This window comes from Pogonomyrmex barbatus, unplaced genomic scaffold, assembly GCF_055798465.1.
Source record: "Pogonomyrmex barbatus isolate J1 unplaced genomic scaffold, ASM5579846v1 scaffold3, whole genome shotgun sequence".
Taxonomy (NCBI): Eukaryota; Metazoa; Arthropoda; class Insecta; order Hymenoptera; family Formicidae; genus Pogonomyrmex; species Pogonomyrmex barbatus.
Genome location: NW_028297127.1, coordinates 10,595,697 through 10,620,306, shown reverse-complemented (window position 1 = coordinate 10,620,306; position 24,610 = coordinate 10,595,697). Strand labels below are relative to the sequence as shown.

At 35.5% G+C, this 24,610-nt stretch overlaps 5 protein-coding genes across 12 annotated transcripts; 2 read left to right on the top strand and 3 right to left on the bottom strand.

Annotated features, from left to right (window-relative positions):
* Window positions 1-123: 123 nt before the first annotated feature.
* Window positions 124-14,318, bottom strand: LOC105429458 (popeye domain-containing protein 1-B-like). Of its 4 annotated transcripts, none has more exons than XM_011642443.3 (7): window positions 13,731-14,318; window positions 12,049-12,379; window positions 5,177-5,524; window positions 4,525-4,922; window positions 3,769-4,190; window positions 3,206-3,474; window positions 124-2,246 (listed from the first exon to the last, which is right to left on the bottom strand). In XM_011642443.3, the coding sequence occupies exons 3-7, from the start codon at window positions 5,510-5,512 to the stop codon at window positions 2,223-2,225; spliced, it is 1,449 nt and encodes a 482-aa protein (XP_011640745.1). In that variant the 5' UTR covers window positions 5,513-5,524; window positions 12,049-12,379; window positions 13,731-14,318; the 3' UTR covers window positions 124-2,222. The 4 variants fall into 4 exon arrangements, with proteins under 4 accessions (XP_011640745.1, XP_011640746.1, XP_011640747.1 ...); XM_011642444.3 differs by having other exon boundaries at window positions 12,049-12,168; XM_011642445.3 differs by having other exon boundaries at window positions 13,796-14,318.
* Window positions 14,319-15,038: 720 nt separating this feature from the next.
* LOC105429457 (popeye domain-containing protein 3) lies at window positions 15,039-17,944 on the bottom strand. Its single transcript, XM_011642442.2, has 7 exons — window positions 17,749-17,944; window positions 17,321-17,455; window positions 16,900-17,081; window positions 16,577-16,816; window positions 16,361-16,513; window positions 15,999-16,068; window positions 15,039-15,767 (listed from the first exon to the last, which is right to left on the bottom strand). Exons 1-7 carry the CDS (start codon window positions 17,801-17,803, stop codon window positions 15,592-15,594), a joined length of 1,011 nt encoding a protein of 336 aa, XP_011640744.1. The 5' UTR covers window positions 17,804-17,944; the 3' UTR covers window positions 15,039-15,591.
* A 903-nt stretch (window positions 17,945-18,847) lies between these two features.
* LOC105429456 (uncharacterized) lies at window positions 18,848-20,705 on the top strand. 4 transcript variants are annotated; one of them, XM_011642441.3, is made up of 6 exons: window positions 18,848-19,005; window positions 19,377-19,536; window positions 19,609-19,790; window positions 19,996-20,122; window positions 20,222-20,394; window positions 20,482-20,705. In XM_011642441.3, exons 2-6 carry the CDS (start codon window positions 19,390-19,392, stop codon window positions 20,564-20,566), a joined length of 714 nt encoding a protein of 237 aa, XP_011640743.2. In that variant the 5' UTR covers window positions 18,848-19,005; window positions 19,377-19,389; the 3' UTR covers window positions 20,567-20,705. The 4 variants fall into 4 exon arrangements, with proteins under 4 accessions (XP_011640743.2, XP_088935853.1, XP_088935852.1 ...); XM_089079727.1 differs by having other exon boundaries at window positions 18,870-19,005; window positions 19,383-19,536; XM_089079726.1 differs by having other exon boundaries at window positions 18,873-19,140; window positions 19,383-19,536.
* A 426-nt stretch (window positions 20,706-21,131) lies between these two features.
* Window positions 21,132-24,322, bottom strand: LOC105429455 (sin3 histone deacetylase corepressor complex component SDS3). Of its 2 annotated transcripts, none has more exons than XM_011642438.3 (8): window positions 24,090-24,322; window positions 23,871-23,934; window positions 23,688-23,801; window positions 22,909-23,110; window positions 22,607-22,787; window positions 22,167-22,281; window positions 21,990-22,074; window positions 21,132-21,931 (listed from the first exon to the last, which is right to left on the bottom strand). In XM_011642438.3, the coding sequence occupies exons 1-8, from the start codon at window positions 24,217-24,219 to the stop codon at window positions 21,836-21,838; spliced, it is 987 nt and encodes a 328-aa protein (XP_011640740.1). In that variant the 5' UTR covers window positions 24,220-24,322; the 3' UTR covers window positions 21,132-21,835. The 2 variants fall into 2 exon arrangements, with proteins under 2 accessions (XP_011640740.1, XP_011640739.1); XM_011642437.3 differs by having other exon boundaries at window positions 22,167-22,284; window positions 24,090-24,317.
* On the top strand, window positions 21,310-21,898 carry LOC105429454 (E3 ubiquitin-protein ligase MARCHF2). Its single transcript, XM_011642436.2, has one exon. It carries the CDS (start codon window positions 21,310-21,312, stop codon window positions 21,802-21,804), a length of 495 nt encoding a protein of 164 aa, XP_011640738.2. The 3' UTR covers window positions 21,805-21,898.
* Window positions 24,323-24,610: the final 288 nt, after the last annotated feature.

The following is a 24,610-nucleotide window of genomic DNA, read 5'->3' as shown; positions in this document are numbered from 1 at the left end:
TTTTATCTGAAAATGTAATTTATGATTTATGAATTCTGGATTTATTATTCTGTTATCTTATAATATTGCAAGGAAAAATAAGGATTAGGAGATGGTGGATTTTATGTCTTATTACACTTCACGTTTTTCAATGCAGTTTTTATTTCTAACATAATAGTCAACGAACATATTGTAATTGTAAATAATAATAACATATAATGTCGTGATGTTGATGTGTCGCTGCTGTTATCCGCCTTGCGCAATTTGCTCTGCTTACATTTATTTTCTCAACACGACGTCGACAAAGATCATTCAAACGGATTCTTTCGTACTTTAGGCTCTTGTCTACGTCGGAAAATAGATCAGTCTTGCAAATGAGAGTTCGAAATTCAAATTAATTCTAGAAGTAATTCAACAAATTCCCTCTGACTGTTAATCAAATCTAAAATCACTGTAGATATCACCCAGAACTAACAAAGTTGTAGCAGCAACTCAGTCTTTTAAATTTCGATTGTTACAAATATATAAAGTTTCCATACTCGCTATATATGTATATACGTTCAGCTTTTACGAAAGCAACTACGTAATAATAGAATATTACAACGATCTCGTCTGATTTGACGAAAGTAACTTCTACTTTAAACAACGACGATCCTTTCCGACGTGCGCCTCTCTTAAAACTTCACGCAATCCTCCATAACATTACAATATTCTACAGTCACTTTTTGTATTTAACATTTATACTCGACTCTACACAGCCGTTTTAATTTAAGTTTTATCCCCTTCACGATTTTTGTTTAATTGTTTGTGCGTCTTTATTGATCTTCTACGGCTTCACTCTCACACGCGGTGATTATATAAACATAGAAACATACAAACACACATGTTTTTCTTTTCTTCTACATGTCTATCACGCACGACGCATGTTAGCTTTTTTTCGTTTAATTTGCGTGAATAATTAAACTTTGCTTTTTATAATTTGCATCTCGCCATCAACTACATTTTTTGAAGCACTTTATTGCAGGTTTTCTTTTTTTTAACGAAGCACTTATTTGTTTTTTACACCTGGGTTATTCGGCTTGCTTTTCATTTCACTTTTACAATTTTTTTTTTCTCTTTATTTATTTAACGCGTTTTACATTTGATTAAGGGGGTGTGCAAATGCAATTTTCCGTTCGCCCGTGTTGGATAGAAACTGCTGCGTGTTTTCTCGACATATCACATTTATCGTGAATGCGCATTTTATGCACTAATTTTATACAACGATCCCGATCTATTTGCGCTGTTCGGATGTCCTTCGCTAATAATACGTGGTAATCAAATGTTATTTTTGTATCGAGAATATGCAGTTGCATAATCTTGGCGATTTATAGAGTCAGTGCTTATACAAATAAAAAAGACATTGGACTGGTAGATAGAAACTTGATAGATAGAAAAACAGGATAAGGATTTTTAAAATTAGCAATTTCTAAGAGTATCGAAACCGAAATCGTTACGAAGGACACCTCAACTCACGCAAATGCGAGATATGGCTTGCATGATTATCGCGGCAGCTAATTACGCACGTGTTTTTCTGTATGTGTATATAATCAGCGTTTCTCTGAAAGACTTAATAATTATATCCGTTGTAATCACAGTCGATGTAAAAGTGTACACAGAGGCGATGCTCATTAATACAATATATTTATATTTAATCTTTCGTTCACGATTTCTCTCTCTTATTCTACCTCTCATTCACGTTCCCTTCTCAACATTCGACCGTATTTCGGGTCTACTCCGAAACCCCGACGGATGCTCCCGAATACGGTCGAAAGACATCGAAATATATATTCTTTTTTTTTTTCTCAACGGCCGCCATCGCGGTTTCGATTTCACACGTGCGTGCGTGTCTCTCTGTAAGGCGTGGCACTTGCAAGATATGAAAATCAATCGCACACATCAAAACTGCGCCCACAGCAACTTCGCCTACCCGCGCGCGCTCTCTCCTACGATTACGATTCTGCGGTGCCAAGGAATCTCGTGGTACCGAGGCGTAATCCGTGGGATACCAAGACCGTCGCGTTCTCCCCCTTCCTTCCAAGGGAGTAGGCCATTCGTTGGTATCGCGTCGAACCGGAAGTTCAAAGGGCGAGTTTTGCGGCGTGCCTTAGGATGATGACGAGACCACGACGGGGCTAGGCGGAGCGTTGCGGCGACAGTGAGAGTAGAGGCACGCTGGCAGGGCCTTCCCCGTCGGGCGAGCGTCATACCGGTGTCTCGAAGGTTACCTGGAACGATTATTTTATAATCTATGATAAAGATAGAAAAACGACAAGAATGATTTATGACATCGAAGAAAAATCGATCTGTGGACATTGAATTTTTCTTTTTGTCTAAAATAACAACACGATATCGCGTTGACAGACCGAGTGCAAAGATTGAAATTTTTATTTTGTTAAAGCATAGTAAGTACAAATATCTTGGTTTATCGTTAAGTCATAGCTTGGTAGCATGTATGTGTGTTAAATGTCTGTTTTGTCAAACTGTTAAAGTCGTTAAAGTAGATTCCGATCTGCTATCTCTAAATCGGCCGAAGCTACAGTAAGCGTAAACGTGAACGGAGAAGTATCTATAGTTAAACACAGTAAGACAGTATAATTACAATATTAGAAATTGTAATTCGTTCCTCTAATACGGTGCACTGAAGCGTACTAGACAATTCAGGCACGTTTGCTAAAGGAGAGTCTGCAAATATCTCGATATACTTAGACACAAGTTGGCGAACAAAATATATTCGGACGACCAGAATAGCTTCAACTTGCTTGTAATAACAAATATAATACAGCTCAAGTGCTTGGAGAGAGAGAGACAGCATTAATGATGGCGATATATTTCTTTTTTATTATTAAAATAAAAAAGATCTTATATAAAAATTATTTGCATGTATTCTTATTTTAATTCAGCATTAATATTTGATATTAAATTCAGCAAACATAAAAGGAATGGGAAATTAATCACGTTTAATTAAATTTCCAGAAAAATAAAAAAAGATATCACTCTTTTATGGACATACGCTTTTTTATGGATTTCGTTTTTAAAATTTGCATGTAAATTTGCATGTATCTTGCTTTTGTTTGATCTAAAAATAAGTCACTGCATATCCTGCATCACGGGATAGCACTCGATCTTCTATCGTCTCTCCGTAACGAAGTCGACGTAACGAAGTCAATAAATGAAATCAACTTACCTCTCTAGTCCCTTTTCTCGATCGTTTCCTCTCGAGCTTCGGTGTTTGAGGTAGCAGGGTGTAATCGCCGCCAGCACCCCCGCTTCGCTGTCGCGCCACGGGAGGGTGATGGGACAGCGCGGGTGCTCGCGGGGGCGGCGAGAACTGGATACCCTGCGGCAGTAATGAGTAGCCGAGGTTTTCGCTTTGAATGAACGGCGAGGTCGCCGGGAAATGGTTCGCCACTACCGGCGCCCAGTACTGATGCGAATACCGGACCGAGGAATTCCCTGAAGACAGACAAATTACGACTACCTTGGTAAGGATAGCCTTTAAAAGGTTTAACCTTTTTCGAATCACGAGCGAGGGAATACATCCCTTGTAGTATGATTGATTATGTAAACTAAATTGTTGAAGGTCTTGGTGAAGGCAAATGTTACGGCAAGATACTTTTCACAGCTTCATGACGTAAGATATTAAAGCTCAAAGTCCAAGGATAATACAAAAATTATATATAGAATTAAAAAAAATCGATCTTTAATTTATCACAAGAAAAAAAAATGGAAAAGATTGCAATTACTTACTGTCACTACGCGAATTGCTATACTGCTTGTGCGTTTTCCAGGTCGTCGATCGAACCCTTCCGGCGGTTTCGGTGTTAACGGCATCGACGCTGAGACTCCTCGTGACTCCCCTGTAAGGATTCGACGTGGCGTTCTCACTGGCGCTCGCGACACCAGCGAGCTGCTCGTTAAGGGCGTACAACTTGGACGTAATGTCCTTACCGATGAGGGTGTTGAGAACGACCTTGAGCAGTGGCCTATGCCGGAGCACTCTGAGCAATTTCATTCTCGTCCAACAGATGTACGTGCTGGGCTCCTCGGCTCGTATCGTCACTTGGAAGACGTCGGCATCGTTTTCGTGTGTAGCCTCCCATTCGGGCGAATCGACGAATTGGTAGGCTCTGATATAGTGTAAGTGAGTTCCGTCGCAGGTTACCTTCAATCTGAAATTAAAAAGTGAAACATCAAAGTCGTACCTTTATCATTTTTATCCTCGACAAAAAAAAAAACGCTCGATAAAATCTCCTTTACTAATGAATTAATGCAGCAAATAAAAAGAGATTAAAAGTTTTAAAAGAAAGATATAAAAGTTTTAAAATTATATTTCTGATATTAATGATTATTCCAGGTCGCAGAGATAAAATAAAAGGATATTAGCGTCTGTATTAATTCAGTTTCAATTAGCTTTCAATTTCAGATAGGATCAGCACTCTTTTACAAGAAATGACGCCTCCATTCGAAGAGAATTAATTTTTAATTAAAAAGAAGGATACCCACTTCCCACGTAAAAGAATAGATAGCCTTCTATCCGCCGGCGTAACCCCTTCCGTTGCATAGGTCTGATCAGAATCCAACTTGAGTATCCTCGCTTCTTTCGCCAGCTCCTGGAAATGCTTCTTGCTGACCTTATAGGGCTTGAAGAGCTTCAGATAGAGCTCAGCTAGTTCGGGACTAAGAGCCGGGGGTAGGAATCGACAGGCGAGTATCAACGAGTGAATGCCATTCAACAATCCGAGGGCTAAGCACCATAACATGGCGTCCAGAGCGCATATGGTGAACCCGGCCCAAAGAGCCGCCAACATGAAACCCGCCGTGAGGAATGTGCGAAGAGCCAAGACGGAAGCCTTGAACGAGCGCGGCACCAGAAATGCAGCCGCAAAAAATAAATTTGCTGCCTGAAATTAACGTAGTCAATAATAAATCTATATTTCAAGAAAATATTTAAAAGTTCTAATTATTAAAGCATTTTGTTCATTTTGTTTCATTCAAATTGTTTCAATTGTTTCCATAAAATTTTTATGGAATTTTTTGAAAAAGAGACATATCGAGGACATTAATTGTTACTCATATTACATAAAGAAAAATTTATATAAAATTTTAAAAAGACTTAAACATTTCCAGTCTCAATATCTTCAAAGCTCATTTTTACCTGAAAGAGCTTATGCTGAGCAGCCTCCCATTCGTCGCAATAGCCACCCGGCATCAACACCGTCGCGTTTAGCCTTTCGGTGACATTGCTGACCTCGGTGCCGTTCCAGACGTCCGACCACAGTTCCGTGTAGTTGAAATCGTCCAGCGAATAGCCGCCTAGGTTCGGCAGACCGCTATAGTTGAAAGGGTAGCCTTCGCTCGAATAAGTCGCCGCTGATGTCGACGAGGTGGTAAACGGCGTTGTCGTCGAGGACGAAAGAAGGCTGCCCCCGGTCGTCGCGGGTGAATCAGTCGTGTTCGCCATTTTTTGTCGAGGGCGCGTGGTACGTGCCATCACCTTCAACTCCTGCAAGTCAGACATTCCCCTCTTAAATATCGTTAAATGCCAAGCGTCAAAAATTTGTGAGAATTGCGGTTGTCGATTTGTTACATATTATTTAAATCGCTTCCATAATATATTTGTAAAAGAATATCTAATACCACTTTATATCTTCATAAAACATGTTTATCGATTATTATAAAATTAGGAAGAAAATACGATTAAAGAGAAGAAAACTGATTATTGGATTTTACAGATTAAATATTTAATAGCAGAGTTAACAAAAAAACATTTAAAATCTCCGCTGTTAAATAGATATTAATGATCAATCAAGATGCGATATTGCAAGAAAAAGTTCTCTCCTATGAACAATTTTTCGATATCTCCTAGAGTTTCCAAGCGAGTTCTCGAGTCGACCTTTTATATTGAGGGCGCATATATTGTTGCCCTTAATTCATCTAAATTACAGTTAAGCACTGTCAGATTTACAGCGGAAGTCGAAAGCAACTGGCCGATTAACGTGGAATATCGATTTGACTCTTCGTGATTTAGGATGTAATATCTGCGCTTTATTATCTTCGAGGTCGCGCGCGAGGGCCTGCGTGACTTCAGCGTTTCGTTTCGCCGCCCCGACCCGAAGATTTCGCGGGATATTTTCTAGCCGAAACGGTGAAAATCTCGAAATAGCATGCAGTTAAGGATCGACCACGTCATCGCCACCAGGAAAGTCGATTTTATCTGCTTCCAAGCTGAACTGTACTGAATGCCCCCGAAACTGCAGGGGCGTCCTCCAGACCGCAAAACCGAACAAAACCTCTTGGCACATGTCGGCTTTTCTAGACTGTTTTCTCTCTTTCGAAGATACATCTGTGTATAATTTATACTCCTAAGGCACATATTGAGTTTCATATAAAACCTATTATATATAAGATCCATTTCTTGCTTCTACTTCGATCCAACAATTCCAACGTGATTTCTTACTAAGCTAAAGCTAACAATTTGCATTCTAATAGGTTTTTTTTTACATCGAATAGAACGAATGCATGCAATTCTTGTCCGGCAATAGAGATTTTATATTTAGCGATATATGAAAATACTGATATCCATCTTCATCGCGATAGATATTTGCGTTAGATTACGTAAAACGATTATATACGATCTTTCCACAATGAAAAATGTGTCGTTTTATTGCTCTACCTTGCTTCACCTCTTCGGAATCGATTACAATTCGATAAGAAAGTCACTGGTCCGTGCGCTCTACAAGAATCAAGAAAAGGAACAGAATCAAAGTGAAGGAAAATTAATCGATTAACTCTTATTGCGAAACGATTGCTGTCGATACGAGCTGCGCAACCAGCCAGAAACGGCAAGAAATATCATTTAATGTCTCTTCCGCTGACACAGCATGCGCCGATAATCGTGGATCCGCTCTCGAAATGATTCAATATCATCATTCGATTTTCGATATTTCCGCCCGGGGTGAGCCAGTGTCACGCTTCCATCTAACGGAAACGGAACGTCGGTCTATTCGGAAATTCGTTAGGACGCTTCTTCCGACCTAATTCAACTACCGTACAATAGGTGTAAACTGGAATTCAGGGAAAGTCTATTCATAGATAACTATAGTCACAGTTCTGATTACGTTGGCTGTAATATATTCCATAAAAACTGGATATTCTTGTCTTAGAAAGAATAATACATATCTAGAATCTATATTCGAAAGAGGACACTACATTTAATTAAATGTCCCAGTTGATAATTGTGTTCCATCTATTCTCGCAACAATTCGTTGCATGTCAAAAAATATTAGTACCGTTACGAATATGAGTATTATTTTTAAAACTTCACTTCTACAATTTCACACATACAATCTCACTGGTTGTGAGATATCACTCTGTTATGAATCGACGACTGAGATTCTCCAAATAAAACAGTTGATATGGAATTTATATTTAAAATAATGGTTATATAGGTCATGTCATATTGTCTGGAAAAAAAAAAAAAAAAAAAAAAAAAAAGAGAAAGAGAGCTAACTATCTTAAAAGCATCAAGACCAGATATTGTTTAAGCTTGATTCATCTTTGATATAGTCCAGTTTTGCCTAAGAGGTTTCCTGAACACATTTACTTGATTTTACGTTCGTGCAATCCCTAAAGAATTAGCGTCTGCCTGCTGCAAGGGCAGTTCGTGCATTTCGTTATGCAAATCCTAATTCGCGGCTTAAGCCGCGTCATGATACAAATTTGATCTTATCTTGATATTCTTTCGCCGTGACGTGAGCTCGCGAAAGGAAACGCAAAGTAACTAGATAATCGGCTTTGCCAGCGAGATTTCAACTGCAGATTTCATCCGCTCTTGTTAGACACCCTGTGTGTGTATTCCTTGTTATCTCAATATATTCCACAGACATTTCGCACGACGTTCTAATCATCGTAAAATTCTTTGCCATTTAGAACTTTAGTTAATATTAGAAATAATATATAGGACAGATATATTTTTATTTTAGATTACTCTCTTTGCGGGTTGTGTAATAATCTCTGTTGGCTGAACGAAAGAAGGGAAAGTACAACAACTTTGAAATTCTTTTAAATTGAAGATTAAATTAAAAACAGAACTTTTCGGATTTATTTCTCTCTCTCTCTCTCTCTCTCTCTCTCTCTCTCTCTCTCTCTCTCTCTCTCTCTCTCTCCTCCTTCTTTTTTCAGAGAGTCTAAATTTCTTCATTAGTCCGACGTTACCTTTATCGGTGTATTTCTGCTTGTGTTAATTAATCCATCTAATGACGTCACAGCGGTAATTCGCACGAAACGAACAAATTTGCTGAAGATTCTTACGGACGGCCGAAAAGTTTCAAGGTCATCGTGCCTCCGTATCGACTTAGCTCGTATGGTAATTAAGCACGAAAGCGGAGCTTTCGTGACTGGCTGCGCTCACTATCGCCCCAGAAGACTTATTCGCGAGTTCTGCATGGGCTCGGCTGGGTCAGGGTAAATCACGTGACATCATAACAGGGTGTGGTGATTTACGTGAGGTTCTAAAAGCTTCCCTGCAGCGTGTGCAGCTTGCATTTACGACACGTCGAATTTTTATCCGCGCGAGGTCCAAAGTTATGAATTGGATTCCAAGAAGAATATTTAGGAAAGGACTCTTGTTTTAATGATCGATGGTAAACATAGCAATAGTGAAACTAAATGATTTAAATAAAAACATTACAAGCAATTTAAATTTAATTATATACATTATATATAATATTGTGTCGATTATTCTTTAAACAAGTATATATTACATTTGAATAACTGTATATTAAATGTTTGCTTCAAATTTAATTGATATTTAGCTAATTCCACTTAAAAGAGAAATCAATTTTAGACTTGGCAAACAATTAACAGTTACATGACAGCTAGCATAATAATCCTAAAATAATATTTCAGAAGATTCGATAATGCATATATTACGATGTTGAATCAAATATTATTTAAATATCATCTGCTATTTTTTTCCAACCGTTTTTTTATTCAATCATGTTAATTGGTTCTCTTCAATTCAAGCTAACAAATTAATGTCGATAACGTATTGGGAAAAAAATGAAAAAGCCAATATGCTCTCTTTTATTGCTCATGTCGTGAGTCCATATGTAAATTGGGTCTCCTGAAAATATGAAAATAATCTTGTCGACGGGCAAGATATGGCTTGCGTGACGACAATCGCTTCCTTGCGATTTTACTTCCGTTTGCCACTTTGTTCCGACCTCGAAGATGTCGACTCGTATAGAAAACGCCGATTCTATTAATTTTAGAATATTTTTAGAAAACTAATGACATTTAATTGGAGGAAATTTAATCACAAATATTCAAGTTTACTCATAATGTAGACGTAAATGTAAGATATCTCTATAGTGATCGAAAGGTAATCTCAATGCAAAATAATTCTGTTATCCGCTTATTCTATTATCTGATAGAAATTCAAAACTGCTGAAAAATCGGTGTAATGTATGCAGATGAGAAAGATGACTAAAATGCTACGTCACGTAACTATTCTGGTGTCACGTAACCATTTTAGAATTGACCTGGAATCGCCGAGCGGACACGTTCTGTCAGTCCCGATTCGTTTTACGATGGACAGCGGCGGTTTGTCGGACAGCTTTCGAATTGGATTAGAGCCATCGGAGGGTTTGAAGCCAACCCTTCGCCTTTCGGTCTCTCCATTCCCATCGTAATGGTGGCCGACAAGCCGCAGGAGACAGAAACGATTCCGATAGTGCGGCGCTTGATCGGTCAATCCAATTTATGCCGATGCCAATTACCCAACTTATTTCTTTTGCTCTCCATGGAAATGACTCATCTATTTTCAACTATCACTGAAATTCCTCGCGTATTTTCGGCACCTTCATTCACAGTATTTTCTTTATCTATAGACTTCTGGATTTGCTAACACATCGACCGTTATTTGGAAGTTCATAAAAAGCGACAATAGATGGATGTCAATAGATGGAGAATGGATCTTAAGTATCAGATTAAATATTAAATTACGTCAAATTTGTTGTGACAAAAATTATTAATATAAAAAAAAAATCACCAATTAAATATCTTCAAAACTATTTCCAACCTTTAATTAAAAAAGCAAAAAGAAAAAATAAAAAAACGAAACAAGATAAAAAAAAATTACATCGTTTCAGTCAATTATTTTTGTGGCCAAAAACATTTATTAAAAATTTATTAAATAAATCGAATTCATTTACACTATACATTTTAATCTTCATAGAGAAAAATAGTGATAAAAAAAAAAAAGTAATATTTGCAAATGTAAATAAATCTCGACTATTGTAAAAATGTCATTTGCCGAGTCAAGGTCCAGGCTGGAGCATGTTGGACTTGCGCTTGGATTTACGCCGGGAACACTTGTTGCCCCGTCAAGCTTATCGTGTGCGAGTCATCGCATGTAAATAGTTTTGTGCGACTTCTCGACCTCTGTTCGGAATTTGTGCACGATTATTTCATAAGTAAATCAGAATCTTTGTGTGGCAGCGCATTATCCTCGCGTCTCCTGCGTCACCATTAATTTTCCTCTATACGTCTCTTTTCTCCGATGCAAAGTCACGAGAGTTGTTCATATTCGATCATGCAATGTCGAATTAACTAACGTTGGTTAACACGCAAGTTGATGACATTAGCGTTACTTGATGTCGAAGAAATCGCGTTTCACCAATCTAGTCCTTCATTACTTAAGCGAGTAGAAGGACTTATTATTCAGACAAGTGATAAAACCCAATGGCCAATCAAGAATAAAAATCAAGGATAGATTGGCAGATTGCGAGACTATTTATAAAATGGCGATCTTGTCCTAAATCAAAGAAAAAAAAAAAAGAAAAAAAAATACATACAATGATTATTATATAATGTGATAATAAAGAAAGCTACGAAAGAAAATGTGGTGCGTAACTTCAAAGTAACTTTAAATAATGCGTCAATAAGAGGAGAGTTTATTCTCCGTACTATGGAGGCCGAAGGTTACAGTATAGAAAACTTTGACGGGGGTAGCGTTTACTCGTCTAGTAAACAGCCAGCAGCTGTCTACAATGTGGCGCGTGGGGTTGGCGCGAGCGCCGTACGAGAAGAGAGGGCTATCGACCCTTTCGACAACGACGGAGGAACCACGCGGTCTGCTACGTGCGACCCTCTTTCTTAAAGGCCACTACGCACTGCGATACACGTGTCGGCAAATTGGCTGCGAAGTCTCTTCGCCATTTCAAAACGCGATATCCAAATCTGAGATTCAATTTACAAGTTTTTTTTTTTTTTTTTTTATCACAATATTACAGTTATATGTATCAACATACGAGTGCTGCGTCATATTGTGAGGTTCAAAAGCACATATGTATACGTAGTAGTCAGTTTCCGCAAAATATTAAATCATTCAGAACGCGTTGCTGCACTGCGTGCTAACGAAACCTTTTTCTCTAATTGCGTGAAATAAATTGAATTATAAATTATGACTGTGTAATTATTTAGTTTATTTAATCCTTTCCTATATATGTTTATATTATCAAATAAATTAAATTGTATAATATATTTACTACTATTTGCGCAATTCAGAAGCGAAAGCATTCTCTCATATTAAGGTTACTCGTTTTAATTCTTCTCGAGCACCTAGAAGGTAAAGTTCGATTTTGCTTTTACACGCAGAATTATTACAAATTGCGAAATTAGCGGCTAGTTATTATTTGCAAGTTTCGTCGTCTCTTTGCACGAACATAAAGCAACAGGTAAATGCTCTAGCATCGCATGTCACAATTAATTTCTTTTACGTCGGAACAGCGCGAACGCGACCGATTAGGGAGATTATAACATAAGATAGAGATCTTAATGGTTGAAAAGAGTATTTAATTATCTGTAACCTTTCACTTTTGCAAAATTGCACATTCTTTCATCATCGGTAGCTTATAAGAGAGCTCTAAGGCTGTCGTGCAATTTTTCAATTTTAATAGAGCGATTTAATTATTAATATGCTGTCGTTTTAATTAATCTACGTAATAGTATCCTTTAGATCCTTACCTTATGGTGGATAAGCGATATGTCTTTTGGAGTGCAAGATGATACACCTCAGTCTGCTGTGAGTGTGCGACGACAGCAGCAAGCACGAAAGCGCTGAGCTCTCTTTGTCCTCGTCGGAATCTGCGAGGCAAACGACCATCATTCCGCGCGACACCATCGCGACCGATTACTTTTTCAAACCCGACACAACCTTGCCACACGCAAGAAAAGAAATACGTAGATCGATCACATAGATCACATAGATAAGTAAAGTCACAATAACTGTCGCCAGTTTCCCGTGATTTGTTTTAACGAAGCGTTTCTGGATTCTTCGTCGCCTAGTGGCAAATGCCTGAAACATCACACGATTTACAAATCAGCGAGGATTTAACTTTTTTCTTAACTATTAAAGAGATAAGCGACCGTCGCAATCTTGTCTCTTGGTACTGCAAAGTTTAAACGAGTTAACTTGAGTTAGTTTAAGTTTTGACGATTGAACCGCGTAAAGCGATTATAAGCGCCAGCTATTCTCTTTTCTATTTATTTTAAATAAATTTAAAAAAACGTTAGTCATTTATGTCATTTTTAATTAATTTTTAAATTTTAACAGAGATATTATAAAATAAAAGAGAAAAGAAATGAAAACGCGCGCGCGAGAGCGAGAGAGGGAGAGAGAGAGAGAGAGAGAGGGAGAGAGATATTAAAAGTTTATTGGTTTAAAATTTAATTTTTAAACACTTAAATCTTGTTTAAAATATTAGAGTTTCACTTTTTGAGTAATCAAGGTGTCTAAGAGGATTAAAATCTGTATTAAAGAATTAAATTTTTTAATTACTTAACTTTTTAATTTAAGCTTGCAGCAATACAAGCTTTTCTTAATTCAAAAGTTTAAAAAAATACTTCGTCAAACGAGAGGAACGTCATCATTTTATTACTAAGCGTTACAAAGCACAAAATCTCATCCGTTATTAATAGTGATAACTCGCCAACTTTCATTCGTAACCCAATTATTTTCTGCTGACTAGCACACAACTAGTAGTACCAACTCGAACGATCATCATCATTCTTCGTAACCCACGCGAAACTCTTTAAACATAGATTATCCCTCTCAGCATCCCATAAGTAACGTCAGATGTTCTCGCATCAGTTGCGAAACTATTAGAATTAACTTCCATCAACTTGCCTAACTAGAGAAAATAACTAGAGATACTAGATTAGATATATTTTAACATAATATCCAACAGTCAGCACCTTGATTTTATTTTTGATCAATAGCAATTACATATTCATTGATTACATATTCATCTCTCTTTCTTTTTCCCCTCTCCCTCTCAGTCTTCTTCGTCTATACGAAATTTTCCTAAAACTTTTGATTCTTCTGCTATGTCAAACAATTTAGACGAGTAACGCGATATTGCTGCGGTCTGTCGCGAGAGCAACAACTACGCGGCCAAGATGCATGTTTTCATCACGCTACTGATCAATAACAATCGCACATCACGCTCATCGACTCTCTCGCGTTCGCGACCTCGAGCCGTGAATCTCCCGCGCGACAATACACCCTACGGTCCAGCAGTGAGATTATCACACTCTGATTTTTTTTTTTTCTCTGGTAGCTTCGCTGGAAGCTGCACGAAAACGCGCCACAGCTTCTCTCTCTCTCTCCCTCCCTTTCTTTCCAGCATCCCCTGTTCTCAACGCACCGGATGTTCCGCTCGCTCGCCAACGGAAATACGGCAGCATCACCAGCCTGGAAAGTGGATCGTACTTTTCATTGGAACACTGTTTATACGGCAGGCTGGACGCCATGGTCACTGTCGCCAGAAGCAAGGAAGAGTAGTCCTCAGCAACGGCGTCGTCCTTTGTCCTGTCGATGGTGGCGGTGGCGGTAGCGGTAGCGGTAGCAGTGGCGATGATGATGGCGGTGATATCCTCCTGTTCTTTGCACAATCTTCTCGCAGGATACGGCCTCATCGGTGGGAAGACGCAACACAAGGAACGACGGCCACTTGTACGCTCATCTCACGGAGTCTTCCCTTACCGATGTATACGCGCATGCAGAGTACGCCAACCAGCTTTGCTCTCTTGTTGGTCACCCCGCAGAGCTTTTCTCATCCCTCCTTTATCTGCCCACCTGTCCACCTTCAACCCCCTCGCGCTCGCTCGATCGCGTTCAAGCGCGCGTCCCTCTTGCTCTTAGCGGCCCTGACCCGAGGGCGCGAAACTGTACACTCCGGGGGTTGCACTCCGTACGATGACGCGCCTCTGGGGGCTCTCGCGACACTAAACCACCCTTGGAACTAGCACCACGCCCTCCGCGTAGGTGGCACCACCGTTCGCTAACCCCCTTTTCGAGGCCGAAGGCACCTGCTATAAGTCTTATTCGAGAGTCCTTCGAATGGTCTTTCTCTTCTATAAATAAAGGTATCTTCTCTCTTTCTTTTTCCTTCTAGAGTTTCTTTCTAAACTTCTGTCAAACTTTTTTGGCCACAAACTTGGCTTTTCTGATATATATAATAAATTATATTTATAAATGGATAAGAGGGAAAGAAAATGAAGAAAAAGACCTTTTGGAAAATGTAATAAAATTTAACATATTGCAATTGAAAAAATAAAAATCCAAATGCATATTAATAATTTAAAAATATATAAATACATATTTATAAAAAATTAATCTTATCATAATTTTTCCTTCAAGTATTTTTCGAAATTTTTATTAAAAACATTTGGGACTTGTTGATTAAGGTATAATTTAAAAAAGTGTAAAGTAAAATTGATGCAATGACAAAATTAATGAAACATTTTGTCTTTAATATCATATATTTTTATTTATTCAGTTATAAATATTGATTTTTTTTTTAAGATTTGGTTAAATATATGTGGACATTTTTCTAATATCTTTTTATAAAAATCTTTTATTGATAAGAAATTCTAGATTTCTACTAAATTCCTTTGATCATTCTTGATATTTACAAAAACATTATAGGCGCATTTATAAGTATTTATAAGTATTTATCTATAAATGTTAGATTTATTTAATATGTATTTTTTATCCGGAAATTGTTCCGAAAATACTTCTGTAAACATTATTTTCTTTGCACAATAGAATTCATTCTTTGAAACCATTATCAAGTTTGATATTTACACATATGTACATAGCGCATTAAATTTACATTATATATACCTACTTTTTGAAAGGTGCCTTCGTTGCGAATTTCGTTGCTAGGCAACAAACCTACAGAATATATTGTACCATATTGCGATGTAAAAATCTAGTCCTTAATGAGACTATCTTAACTATTCTCTAGTAAAATTCAACTTATAATTAATTACAGAAATAACATAACAATGATTTAATATACAAATCTTTAATATAAAAACTTCGTTCCGGCGAGTTGAAATCCGGAAATTGCATGAACTGAAATCGAACAGAAGTAAAAGTATGTTTTTCTACTGCTAGTCTTCGAATGATCGCCAACTCTCCGTACTTTTGAAATCGAAAGCCTGTTCGACGTCATCGGAGTCATCCAGCACATTCTCGTAATTCGAGTAGTTGGCGTAATGCTATTCATCGTCAACAATTTCGCAACTGTGATACTTGCTGGAGGAATCCAGCCAGCTTTCCACACCACTAGAAGCCAAATCGTCACAGGATGGCAACTCCGGAAGAGGCTCCATGCTCGGCGCACCCTTCTTCGTCAAGTTATTCGCTGCGCGTTCCTTGGCCTTCGTGCTACTAACTAAAATTAACAATTATTTGAAACAATAGCTTAATATTGACAAAAATGAAAAGGAGAGCAAAATGATGTCTTTACTTTTAAACACTTTTCCTCAGAGTTTTGTAAAACAATAAATCAATTAGTTTAATCGTAACTCGATCTCAATTAATAAATAACCGTTGTTAAACGTCGGTTTGATTTCTTCTTTATGAATTAGCACTTTTTTATAAGCTTGAATACTTCTATACTTACTGCTAATTCCTAAACCGGCGCTGATGGTAGGAAGGCGAATGTCCAAGTGTGATCCTTTGTCTGTAATTATCTGAAATTTTGATAAGATTAGAATATTAATAGATAAAACTGTAAAAAAGATTTTATAATAAAAGAAATACAATATGTATCGGATATTAGAATCATTTTAAATGCTTAATAAAATGACCTTTTGTATATTTAATAAACTATATAAAAAGTTATATATACTTGTATGTAAAAAGAAATTAGATTGTTAATAAAAAAGAGAAAAATAATTTTACATTTGACTAAATAATTTCAAGAAATATTAATTTAATTTTAAAATAAAAATAATCTTTTTAATAATTTTTTTTAAAAAGTACCTTGTTATTCATTGCATATAGCTTCGTGGCGATATCTCTTGCCACTAGTGTAGTTAAGACAGTTGCAAGATAAGTTTCCTTCACGAGTAGATATTCTAAAGCTGTTCTCTGCCAATATAAATATCTGCAGGAACTTGCCGCCACAATAGAAACCTAGAAGATTTATTTTGGTTTAGAATTTTTAGTAATTAGATAAAAAATTAATCAAGATTGTACCTTAAATTTATCGTCAACAGAAGCTCGGGAACTTTCGAATTCTGGTGAATCTAAAAATTCGCAAGGCAATATCGGATGCAGAAAGTTAGTATCACTCAGGACGTTGACTTTCCCGGTAAGCAACAAACCTAATCTGTCCGTTCTCGTTAGGTTCTGCATCGCATATGCCTCGCCAGCATGAAGAGACATTATCGTTGCAAACTCTGGCGACACTAATCGTTTGAATTGTATCCGTGAGACCTATGCAAATTAAAAGTCAAAAAGAAAAATAGATCAATTCCAAAATATTTTACGAAGAGATCTCTTTGTCATGAAAAACTTACTTTGAAAGGATAGAAGAGCGTGTGATAAGCTTCTTCTAATTCGGGATCAAATCTAATGGGTCTCATTTGATAAACAATATACACTAATTGACCGATATTGAGCAATAAAAAACTAAAGTTCCAGGAGAAGATATCTGGTGCGCAAATGACATGCCAAGCCCATCCTGATAGCAACATAAAACCTAGAAGATAACAATAGAAGTAAGAAAAAAACTTAATCAGATTAAATTTAATAATTCTAAAAAAATAAATTTAATAATACAAATAAATTTAACAATTACAAAAAATGTTGTGAAAATTAAAATTATTAAAAATCAATATTTTTCTTAAAATTAATTCCAAAAAAATTAACATCTTTAATCTATCTGTTGCGCATTTTTTTCATCATATTTACGACATAGATAATCGTTTAATTACTTACCTATGATTAGAACGGAATGCATGAATAAAATTCCCTTTTTCGAAGACGGCGCTGAGTACGACAATGCGAAGCAAAAATTCGCCAACTGGAATAAAATATGTTGCGGCTGTTGCCACAAGCAGAGTGCGGTGTTTCCTTGAAAGGCATAAAGAAGAATCGATGGATTGATTTATTGCTTTTCATAAACTTTCCATTCACGTAAACGTGGTAATATTTCTGCCGCGTGCGACGTCTTTTCATTCATGTGACGAGCAACCCTTACTATTGCACTTTTACATTTACTTTATTAAAAAAAAAAAAAAAAAGAAAAAATCGAAGGAAAATTGAGAATTTCTTTTCGTATTTTTAAGAATAAAAATTATTTTTTTGTTAATACGAAAAAATAAATCTTGCTCTAAAATGCAAGAATTCTTTTCCCCAAAACTCACCGAGAACAGTGATGTTGTATGAGGGCAAAGGATCGTGACCCAACCCGGGACTCATTTTCTTCAGAGCAGAAATACGCTATTACGTGTTAAAATGCGCTATTACGGGCACGAGAATCGACTGTTCATGTTCAGTGATATTTCTCGAGCAAGAACCCAATGTGTTTTCACCCCTCGCACACGCGGATACTAAAGGATATCCCTTAGGGCGCATGTGCTGATTCCACAAGATCGATATTGTTTCCCGTCGGTTCGAAAGGATTCAACATGATAATTTTGCAATACCGATTCGTGATAAAGGATATCATATGGTAATATATAATCATATATAAGTAGACAGAAAGTATACATATATATATTTCTTTTAATAATTTTATTATACAGAGGATAAATGAATTGTTAAAAAATAAATTTTTATAACACACAATCTCAAGAATTATTCATTATCATTTTAAGGCTTCGTTATTTTTCTTTTGAATTCTTTCAATTTTTAATTATTACTCTAATATTTCAACTGTAGTTCAAAAACTTTTAAGCAAATTTTTAATTCAATTACGGAATATATAATAAATGATAATATAGTTAAATATATATATATATTGAACTTGAAATCTTTAAAATGAGAGGTAATGAAAATAGGTAATGATAACATTTTTAGCATGCGTTTCGCTAAAAAGTTTAATTTCTTTAATTTTATTTTTCTCAATTATTATATGTAAGCACTATACTATAATATAAATATAATCTATATTATAAGTTAAATAAGTCAATTCTTTTAATTCAAAATTGTACGATAAATTTTAAAATAATAATAGAATAAGAAAGACAAAATTAAAAGCAAAAAATTATATATTGAAAAGGTAAAGTATTTAAAAATAATTATTTATTTGCAGTACAATGACAAAAGTAAAATTGTGTTGATAACGCATGAAATATTTATTTTCTAAGATATTTCTATTTTAACAATTATATTTTTTTATAATTTTCTTATAATTTTCTTATAATTTTCTTATAATTTTCGCAAAAAATGCTTTTCAAATTACTAGAGATAATTCATTATAAAATAATACTTTTGCGTCTTGATGTTGGCGATACTGGCGATTCGACGCGCGCTTCCGTTCGACCGGCAAGGCGCTGAAGTTACTGCGGAATCGATAAAGAGTTCAGAATGGAAGCCAGTCATAAACAGCTTATTTATCTTCGCAATAATCGGCCGCCGCGAGCGCTTGCGACGTGCGACAAATCGTTCTGGGGTTTCAAGTGAGTGCAAAAGAAAATCGGCCGTTAATATCACGACTAATTACAGCCTGACATTCGTTTCCTTGCACAATTAAACGACTGGCGCATAAGTTAACGCGTTTCTCGCGGGACTTAACCTCCCAGAACGACACCAAAGTGCGTCTCTGAAGAACTCTTTGTCCATTTAGTTTTAATTTTAATTTTTTATTACTTGTTCATTTATTTGCTTTTCTTTAATGAGAATAAACATTTTTTATTTGGATAAGCTTTTTTTTATTTATTATATCTATTAATAATTGATTGTATACAGTTTTTGTATATTATAACATTGAGTATTAATAGAAAAATTTTGAAGAGTTTTTATGAATGATGATAAAGGTGTTTTTTTGCAGTTGCAGATGATCAATGTTGGAAGGATGGTATTGCAGATCCATTGCCAACAACAATGCAGATGCAGAAGAAGAAGACGATGAAGAGAGTCCTGAGGAAGAAGTGCCTAACTATAAGGACCAGTATCGCAACCTCAAAAGGAAGCTAAAATTCTTGATTTATGTATGCAACGATATTTGTTTTTTGATATTGCTTATTTCAACAAAATATAATAAAATATATATTATATTGCAGGAGAATGAGTGTTTCCAGGAAGCTCTACGTTCCACGCAAAGAAAATTGCTCAAGGTGAATAGGGACAAGAGTTTCCTATTAGATCGTCTTTTGCAATATGAAAAGGTAGATGCGTCGTTCAGCGAAAGTGATGAAACCGAATCATCAGATGAGGAAGTTGTTCGTCTTGACAATTCCAAGAGGTAAAGAAGTTATATAAAGCAATGTAGCAATCTGATTATGAAAGAGAGGAAGTTCTGTCCTAAATAAATTAACTATTAAAATGGTTTAACTATAATTATATGATTATAATAACATGCAATATACATGTATAAAAAGTATTACATATGAAATACAATTTTTATCAATTATTTGTTTTGTACGAATATATTTTTATATAATTTTTAGGAAAAAAGTTGAAATGAACGTTAATAATCATACTTCTCATCATTCGTCAATGGTCACAAAACCACTTAGTACTAGCAAAAAGAAAAGAAATACACCAAAAGTTGCTAAAACGAACAACACACCTATAGTAAGTGCATTCATGTTATTAGTAATGTGTTTAAAAATCGAAATTTATTGTAGAGAATAGTTAGTAAAGAATATTATAATAGAGATATTTTTATTTCAGGTACAATCCTCAAATAATATGGTTCCGATGTCCTTGATGTCTGATGGGCACATGACACCTGAGGAAGTAGAAAGACATTTGGAATCTCGTCAGACATATCTGGAACTCGTGCCAGAGAAAGCACCACCTACAGTTCCAACAGAAATGTTCAGTAATGATCCTTCCTTGGACAGGTGGGCTTTCTACTTTATTGCTAATAAATATTTCTATTTTCATTGTTTTTAATTAAACACAAGATTATTGAAATAATATATTTTTAGCGAATCAAATGAAATTGGAGAACTCGAAACATCACCCAGTAATATGGGCGAAGATTGTCTCAGTGTGGACATGATGGCAGAGTGACAAACATTCGTTTATAGTTTAATCATTAATTATAAAATGCACATATAGTTACATGGCTCTTTAAGATTATTTCACGCGACTAACTCAACTGTATCCACTATAATATAATACAAATTTTTATACACACAATAATAAAGAATGCTCCTAGCTTTAATTCCCTTTCCAAACACCTTTGTGAATGATGATGCATCTGTCTTATGTTTCATACAGTTTGTTGTTTGTTTATAAAAATATTTGGCAGAAATTTCATTCTCGTGATGATTGAGAAAAATGATTCGGTAGCCAACATTTTAAATAGTATAATTTCAAAAATAGAAGTAGAACTAGAGCAAAAGTCATCGTTACGTGCAAGCCAATCAGAGCTCGAGGACGTTACAAAATCGGAAAAAAAATTATCACGTGATTCGGTGGAAGACATAAACTGTCGTATTTGTTATGATCCTAGTTCAGAATTATCTGTTATATATCCCTGCAGGTGTAAGGTTCGGACGAACAGAATTGTATAAACAAAATTCGATTAGCCAAGAATTATGAGAACTAAGGGTCGAAATTCAAAAATCCAAAATTCATTGAAAATTCACACAGTTTCTATGTTTCTTTTATTGTTTTATTTTTAATAAATTATAAATATTCCAATTTATAAAATGATTTAATTTTGTCAATGAAATATATGAAACACTTTTGGAAAAAGAAGTTAATTTTTATAATTATATAAATATTACAATTATGATAATTAGGGAACGATGGGCGCGATCCATCTGAAATGTTTGGAGCGATGGTTAGAAGAGGGCAACAGGGATAATTGCGAATTGTGTGGTCATGTATTCCGAGTGGAAAGAACACCTCGTTACAAAGCTCTCCGGTCCGTTACAGTATGGCTGTGCCTGAATCAAAACGAGCATCAAATATATGTCCGCAATGTGAAGGCTGATCTACTCAGGTGTCTTATAGTTATCCCCGTAACCATTGCATGTTCTTACGTCTGCATAGTGGCTGCCGATTTTTACTCTATGAACAATTACGATAATTTTCCACCGGCACGATGGACCACCTGTTCTCTACTGTCAATGATGGCGCTACTAATTTTGTCTTTTTTTGTCTGGATTTACATGACGCTACAATATCATCAAAAAGCATGGTTTTACTGGTGGCAGAAAACCAGCAGTGTGAAAATCATTGATTTAATGCCAGGAAATATCGCTTTAAGAAATGATAAGCGCGACGTATCACAAGTCTGATAATGGATATCGAGGATAATAGAGGAGTTGATTAGGAGGCCCGTCGTTTGATGGAGATCTTTCCACGACTCAATTGCGACGTGTAAATGCGTACTTTGCTGCTGTCCGATACTTTTTTCACCCAGATCTGAAAAAATATGTATCTTGCGAAGATGCGCGACTTATTTAATGCTTCGAACACTTACCACTTCTGTGCCAATTGCGGAAATGTTCGCCGCAAACCTACTAAGATCCTTGCCTTCGACATAGACAGGCTGACCACGATGGAACCTTTAATAAAATTTGACCAAAGGATCCCTCTATATTTAAGGATAATCAAGTTTTCAATATAAAGTCATAATAGAAATATAAATCGAAGGTACCATCTTCGCTCATATAATAATTTCCCATCCTCTATCCGAGTTTCCACCAATGGAGTCTCAGGCGGCTGTGATATATGTTGAGATGGAATATTTACCGCATTGTAATGTGGTAAAACTACTGTAAATACAGCATTATAGTTATGTATTAACTAAAAAATTTATTTCTTATTTTTAATCTTTACATTCGATTATATGTTCGCTTTTCGTTTATGTACAAGGCGTCACAAAATTCGGGCATTAAAATACTATTAGTCCTGGAAAAACTAAATACTAAAAGTTATAACCTACCTATATAATTGCAATGCTAGTATGAAATTTTGTGTTTTGCAAATTACAAAAAAAAAAAAACAAAATTGTAAACTTTCATTATTTAGTTTTCCAAGAAGTTCTCTATTATAGTATTTTGAATGGTGAATTTTAAGATACCGAGTAATGTGCACCTGGTTTACGAATGGTGGTTGGCGCTTTCGCACGATTGATTGCTTTTAAGTCGAGTTCGATCTCTTTCTCATCCAATAGATAATTTAATTGTGCAGGAGGTGGTTTTCGCCGTTTCTCTACTTTTTCAGGTACTGGATCGTTGGGACGTCTGCGTAATTTTCGTGTCATTACCGGTTTTACCTAATTAAGATAGAATAATGTCACAATAAAAAAGAAATATTTTTTAATTAATATACCGCATCCAAGTAACGAGCTCGGGTTTTTAAACGTATATTATTTAAGCAGGAATAAATTCAAGTACCTCCATGGAGTCACCTGTGAGTTCCATCGTTTGACGGTCTGACTCAATCATTTTTCGTTTTTCCTCCATATCAGTAAGCAGATTTTCCTTGAGGTCAATCTTTTTTTCTTCAAACTCTTTCGCTGCTGCTTTCTTCTCCAATATATAATCACGTTCGACCCATTCCGTCAAGTAATCTCGATAAATTATGTTCAATCTCAATCTAATAGAAATAATATCTCTATTAATATAAGTTTTATTTTTAGTAGTTTTTCAAAAACACTAAAAATCTTCAAAAAGTTTCTACACTCTTATGATTTCTAAAAAAACAGAAGGAACAGGAGAAATATTATAACATGTCATGTGATTAGTTGGTAAGATAAAACCAGTTAGATAATCTAAATATTCTTCATCAATCACTTCTATAAACAAACATATTTAAATATCTCAATTTATTCAGATACAGTTCTGAACAATAGAGAGCATTATCTCTATATTGAACACATCTATAACAATCTATGACAAATCTATAAATCTCAGATAAAAAAACACTTCCTATTCACAACATTATCAGATCATTATTCATCCTTAGTATAATTCTCAAGTTTCACAGTTACATTCATTACATTATAGCTACTTTCGTATTAACTGCAAGGTCAATTTATTCTGCTAAATAATCATATAATACTTTTCAGCTTCATTTATCCTATTCTTTTCATTTTTTTTTAGAAATTATAAGATTATGAAAACTTTCTAAAGATTTCTCGTAATAAAATATTCAATAATCAACAAATAATCACCGTTCTTTATATTGTGCTTCTAGTCGTTTCAGTTTTCGATTGTATTCGGGATGCGTGCCTTCATTTAATTGCTGCAATTGCTTTTTTAAACTAGCTAATTTATCCTGATACATCCTGAAAGATTAAATATTGATATAATTTCTAGCGATAAATATATTAATACAATATAATATTTAAACTTACTGTTCTTTAATTTCTGTATATTCTTCGGATTTCCCCATATCGGTTTCGCTCGCCTCCTCGGTGTCTGAAAAAATTTTAGCTTTGTTAGTTCTTGCAAATGTTTCTTATCTTTATTTCATAATTATGTTTATTGATAAATTATAATTCCAAAAATTACAAGCGTAAAACTATGGACGATAGAACGTGCACTTATATAGATACATATAATTTCATTATCACCTTCATCACTTTCATCTTGCTCCTCGACGACATCTCTGTCTTCTTCCAGATATTCTTCATTATCTTCATCGAGATCATAATCGTCCTGCCGATCGTACATCGTAGAAAACGGCGAATTCTGATACGACATCGTTACTCATACTTGTGTTATTCTCTTGCGATACATAACAAACTCACTTTGGGTTAGGCTAACCTATGAGCTAACCTAGCTTGGTTAAGTAGGTTAGGTTAGTTTTTTTTCTCTATCTTTAAAGGTGTCTTTTCATGTTGATGCTCGACGCTCATTTTCAGAGTCAAAATGAATGACGCGATCAAAGATGATAATTTAATTTCACTATTCTGTATCAATTTTGATTATGTGATGATCTGATATGATCTATTTTGACGCTAAAAATGAATGTCGAGCATTAGCATGAAAAAACATCCTAAGTATCTTTTTTCATATTGATCAATGCTGATCAATACTCAAGCTATCAAAATAGATCACGTGATCAAATAAGTGACTAAAATTCAAATTTCAT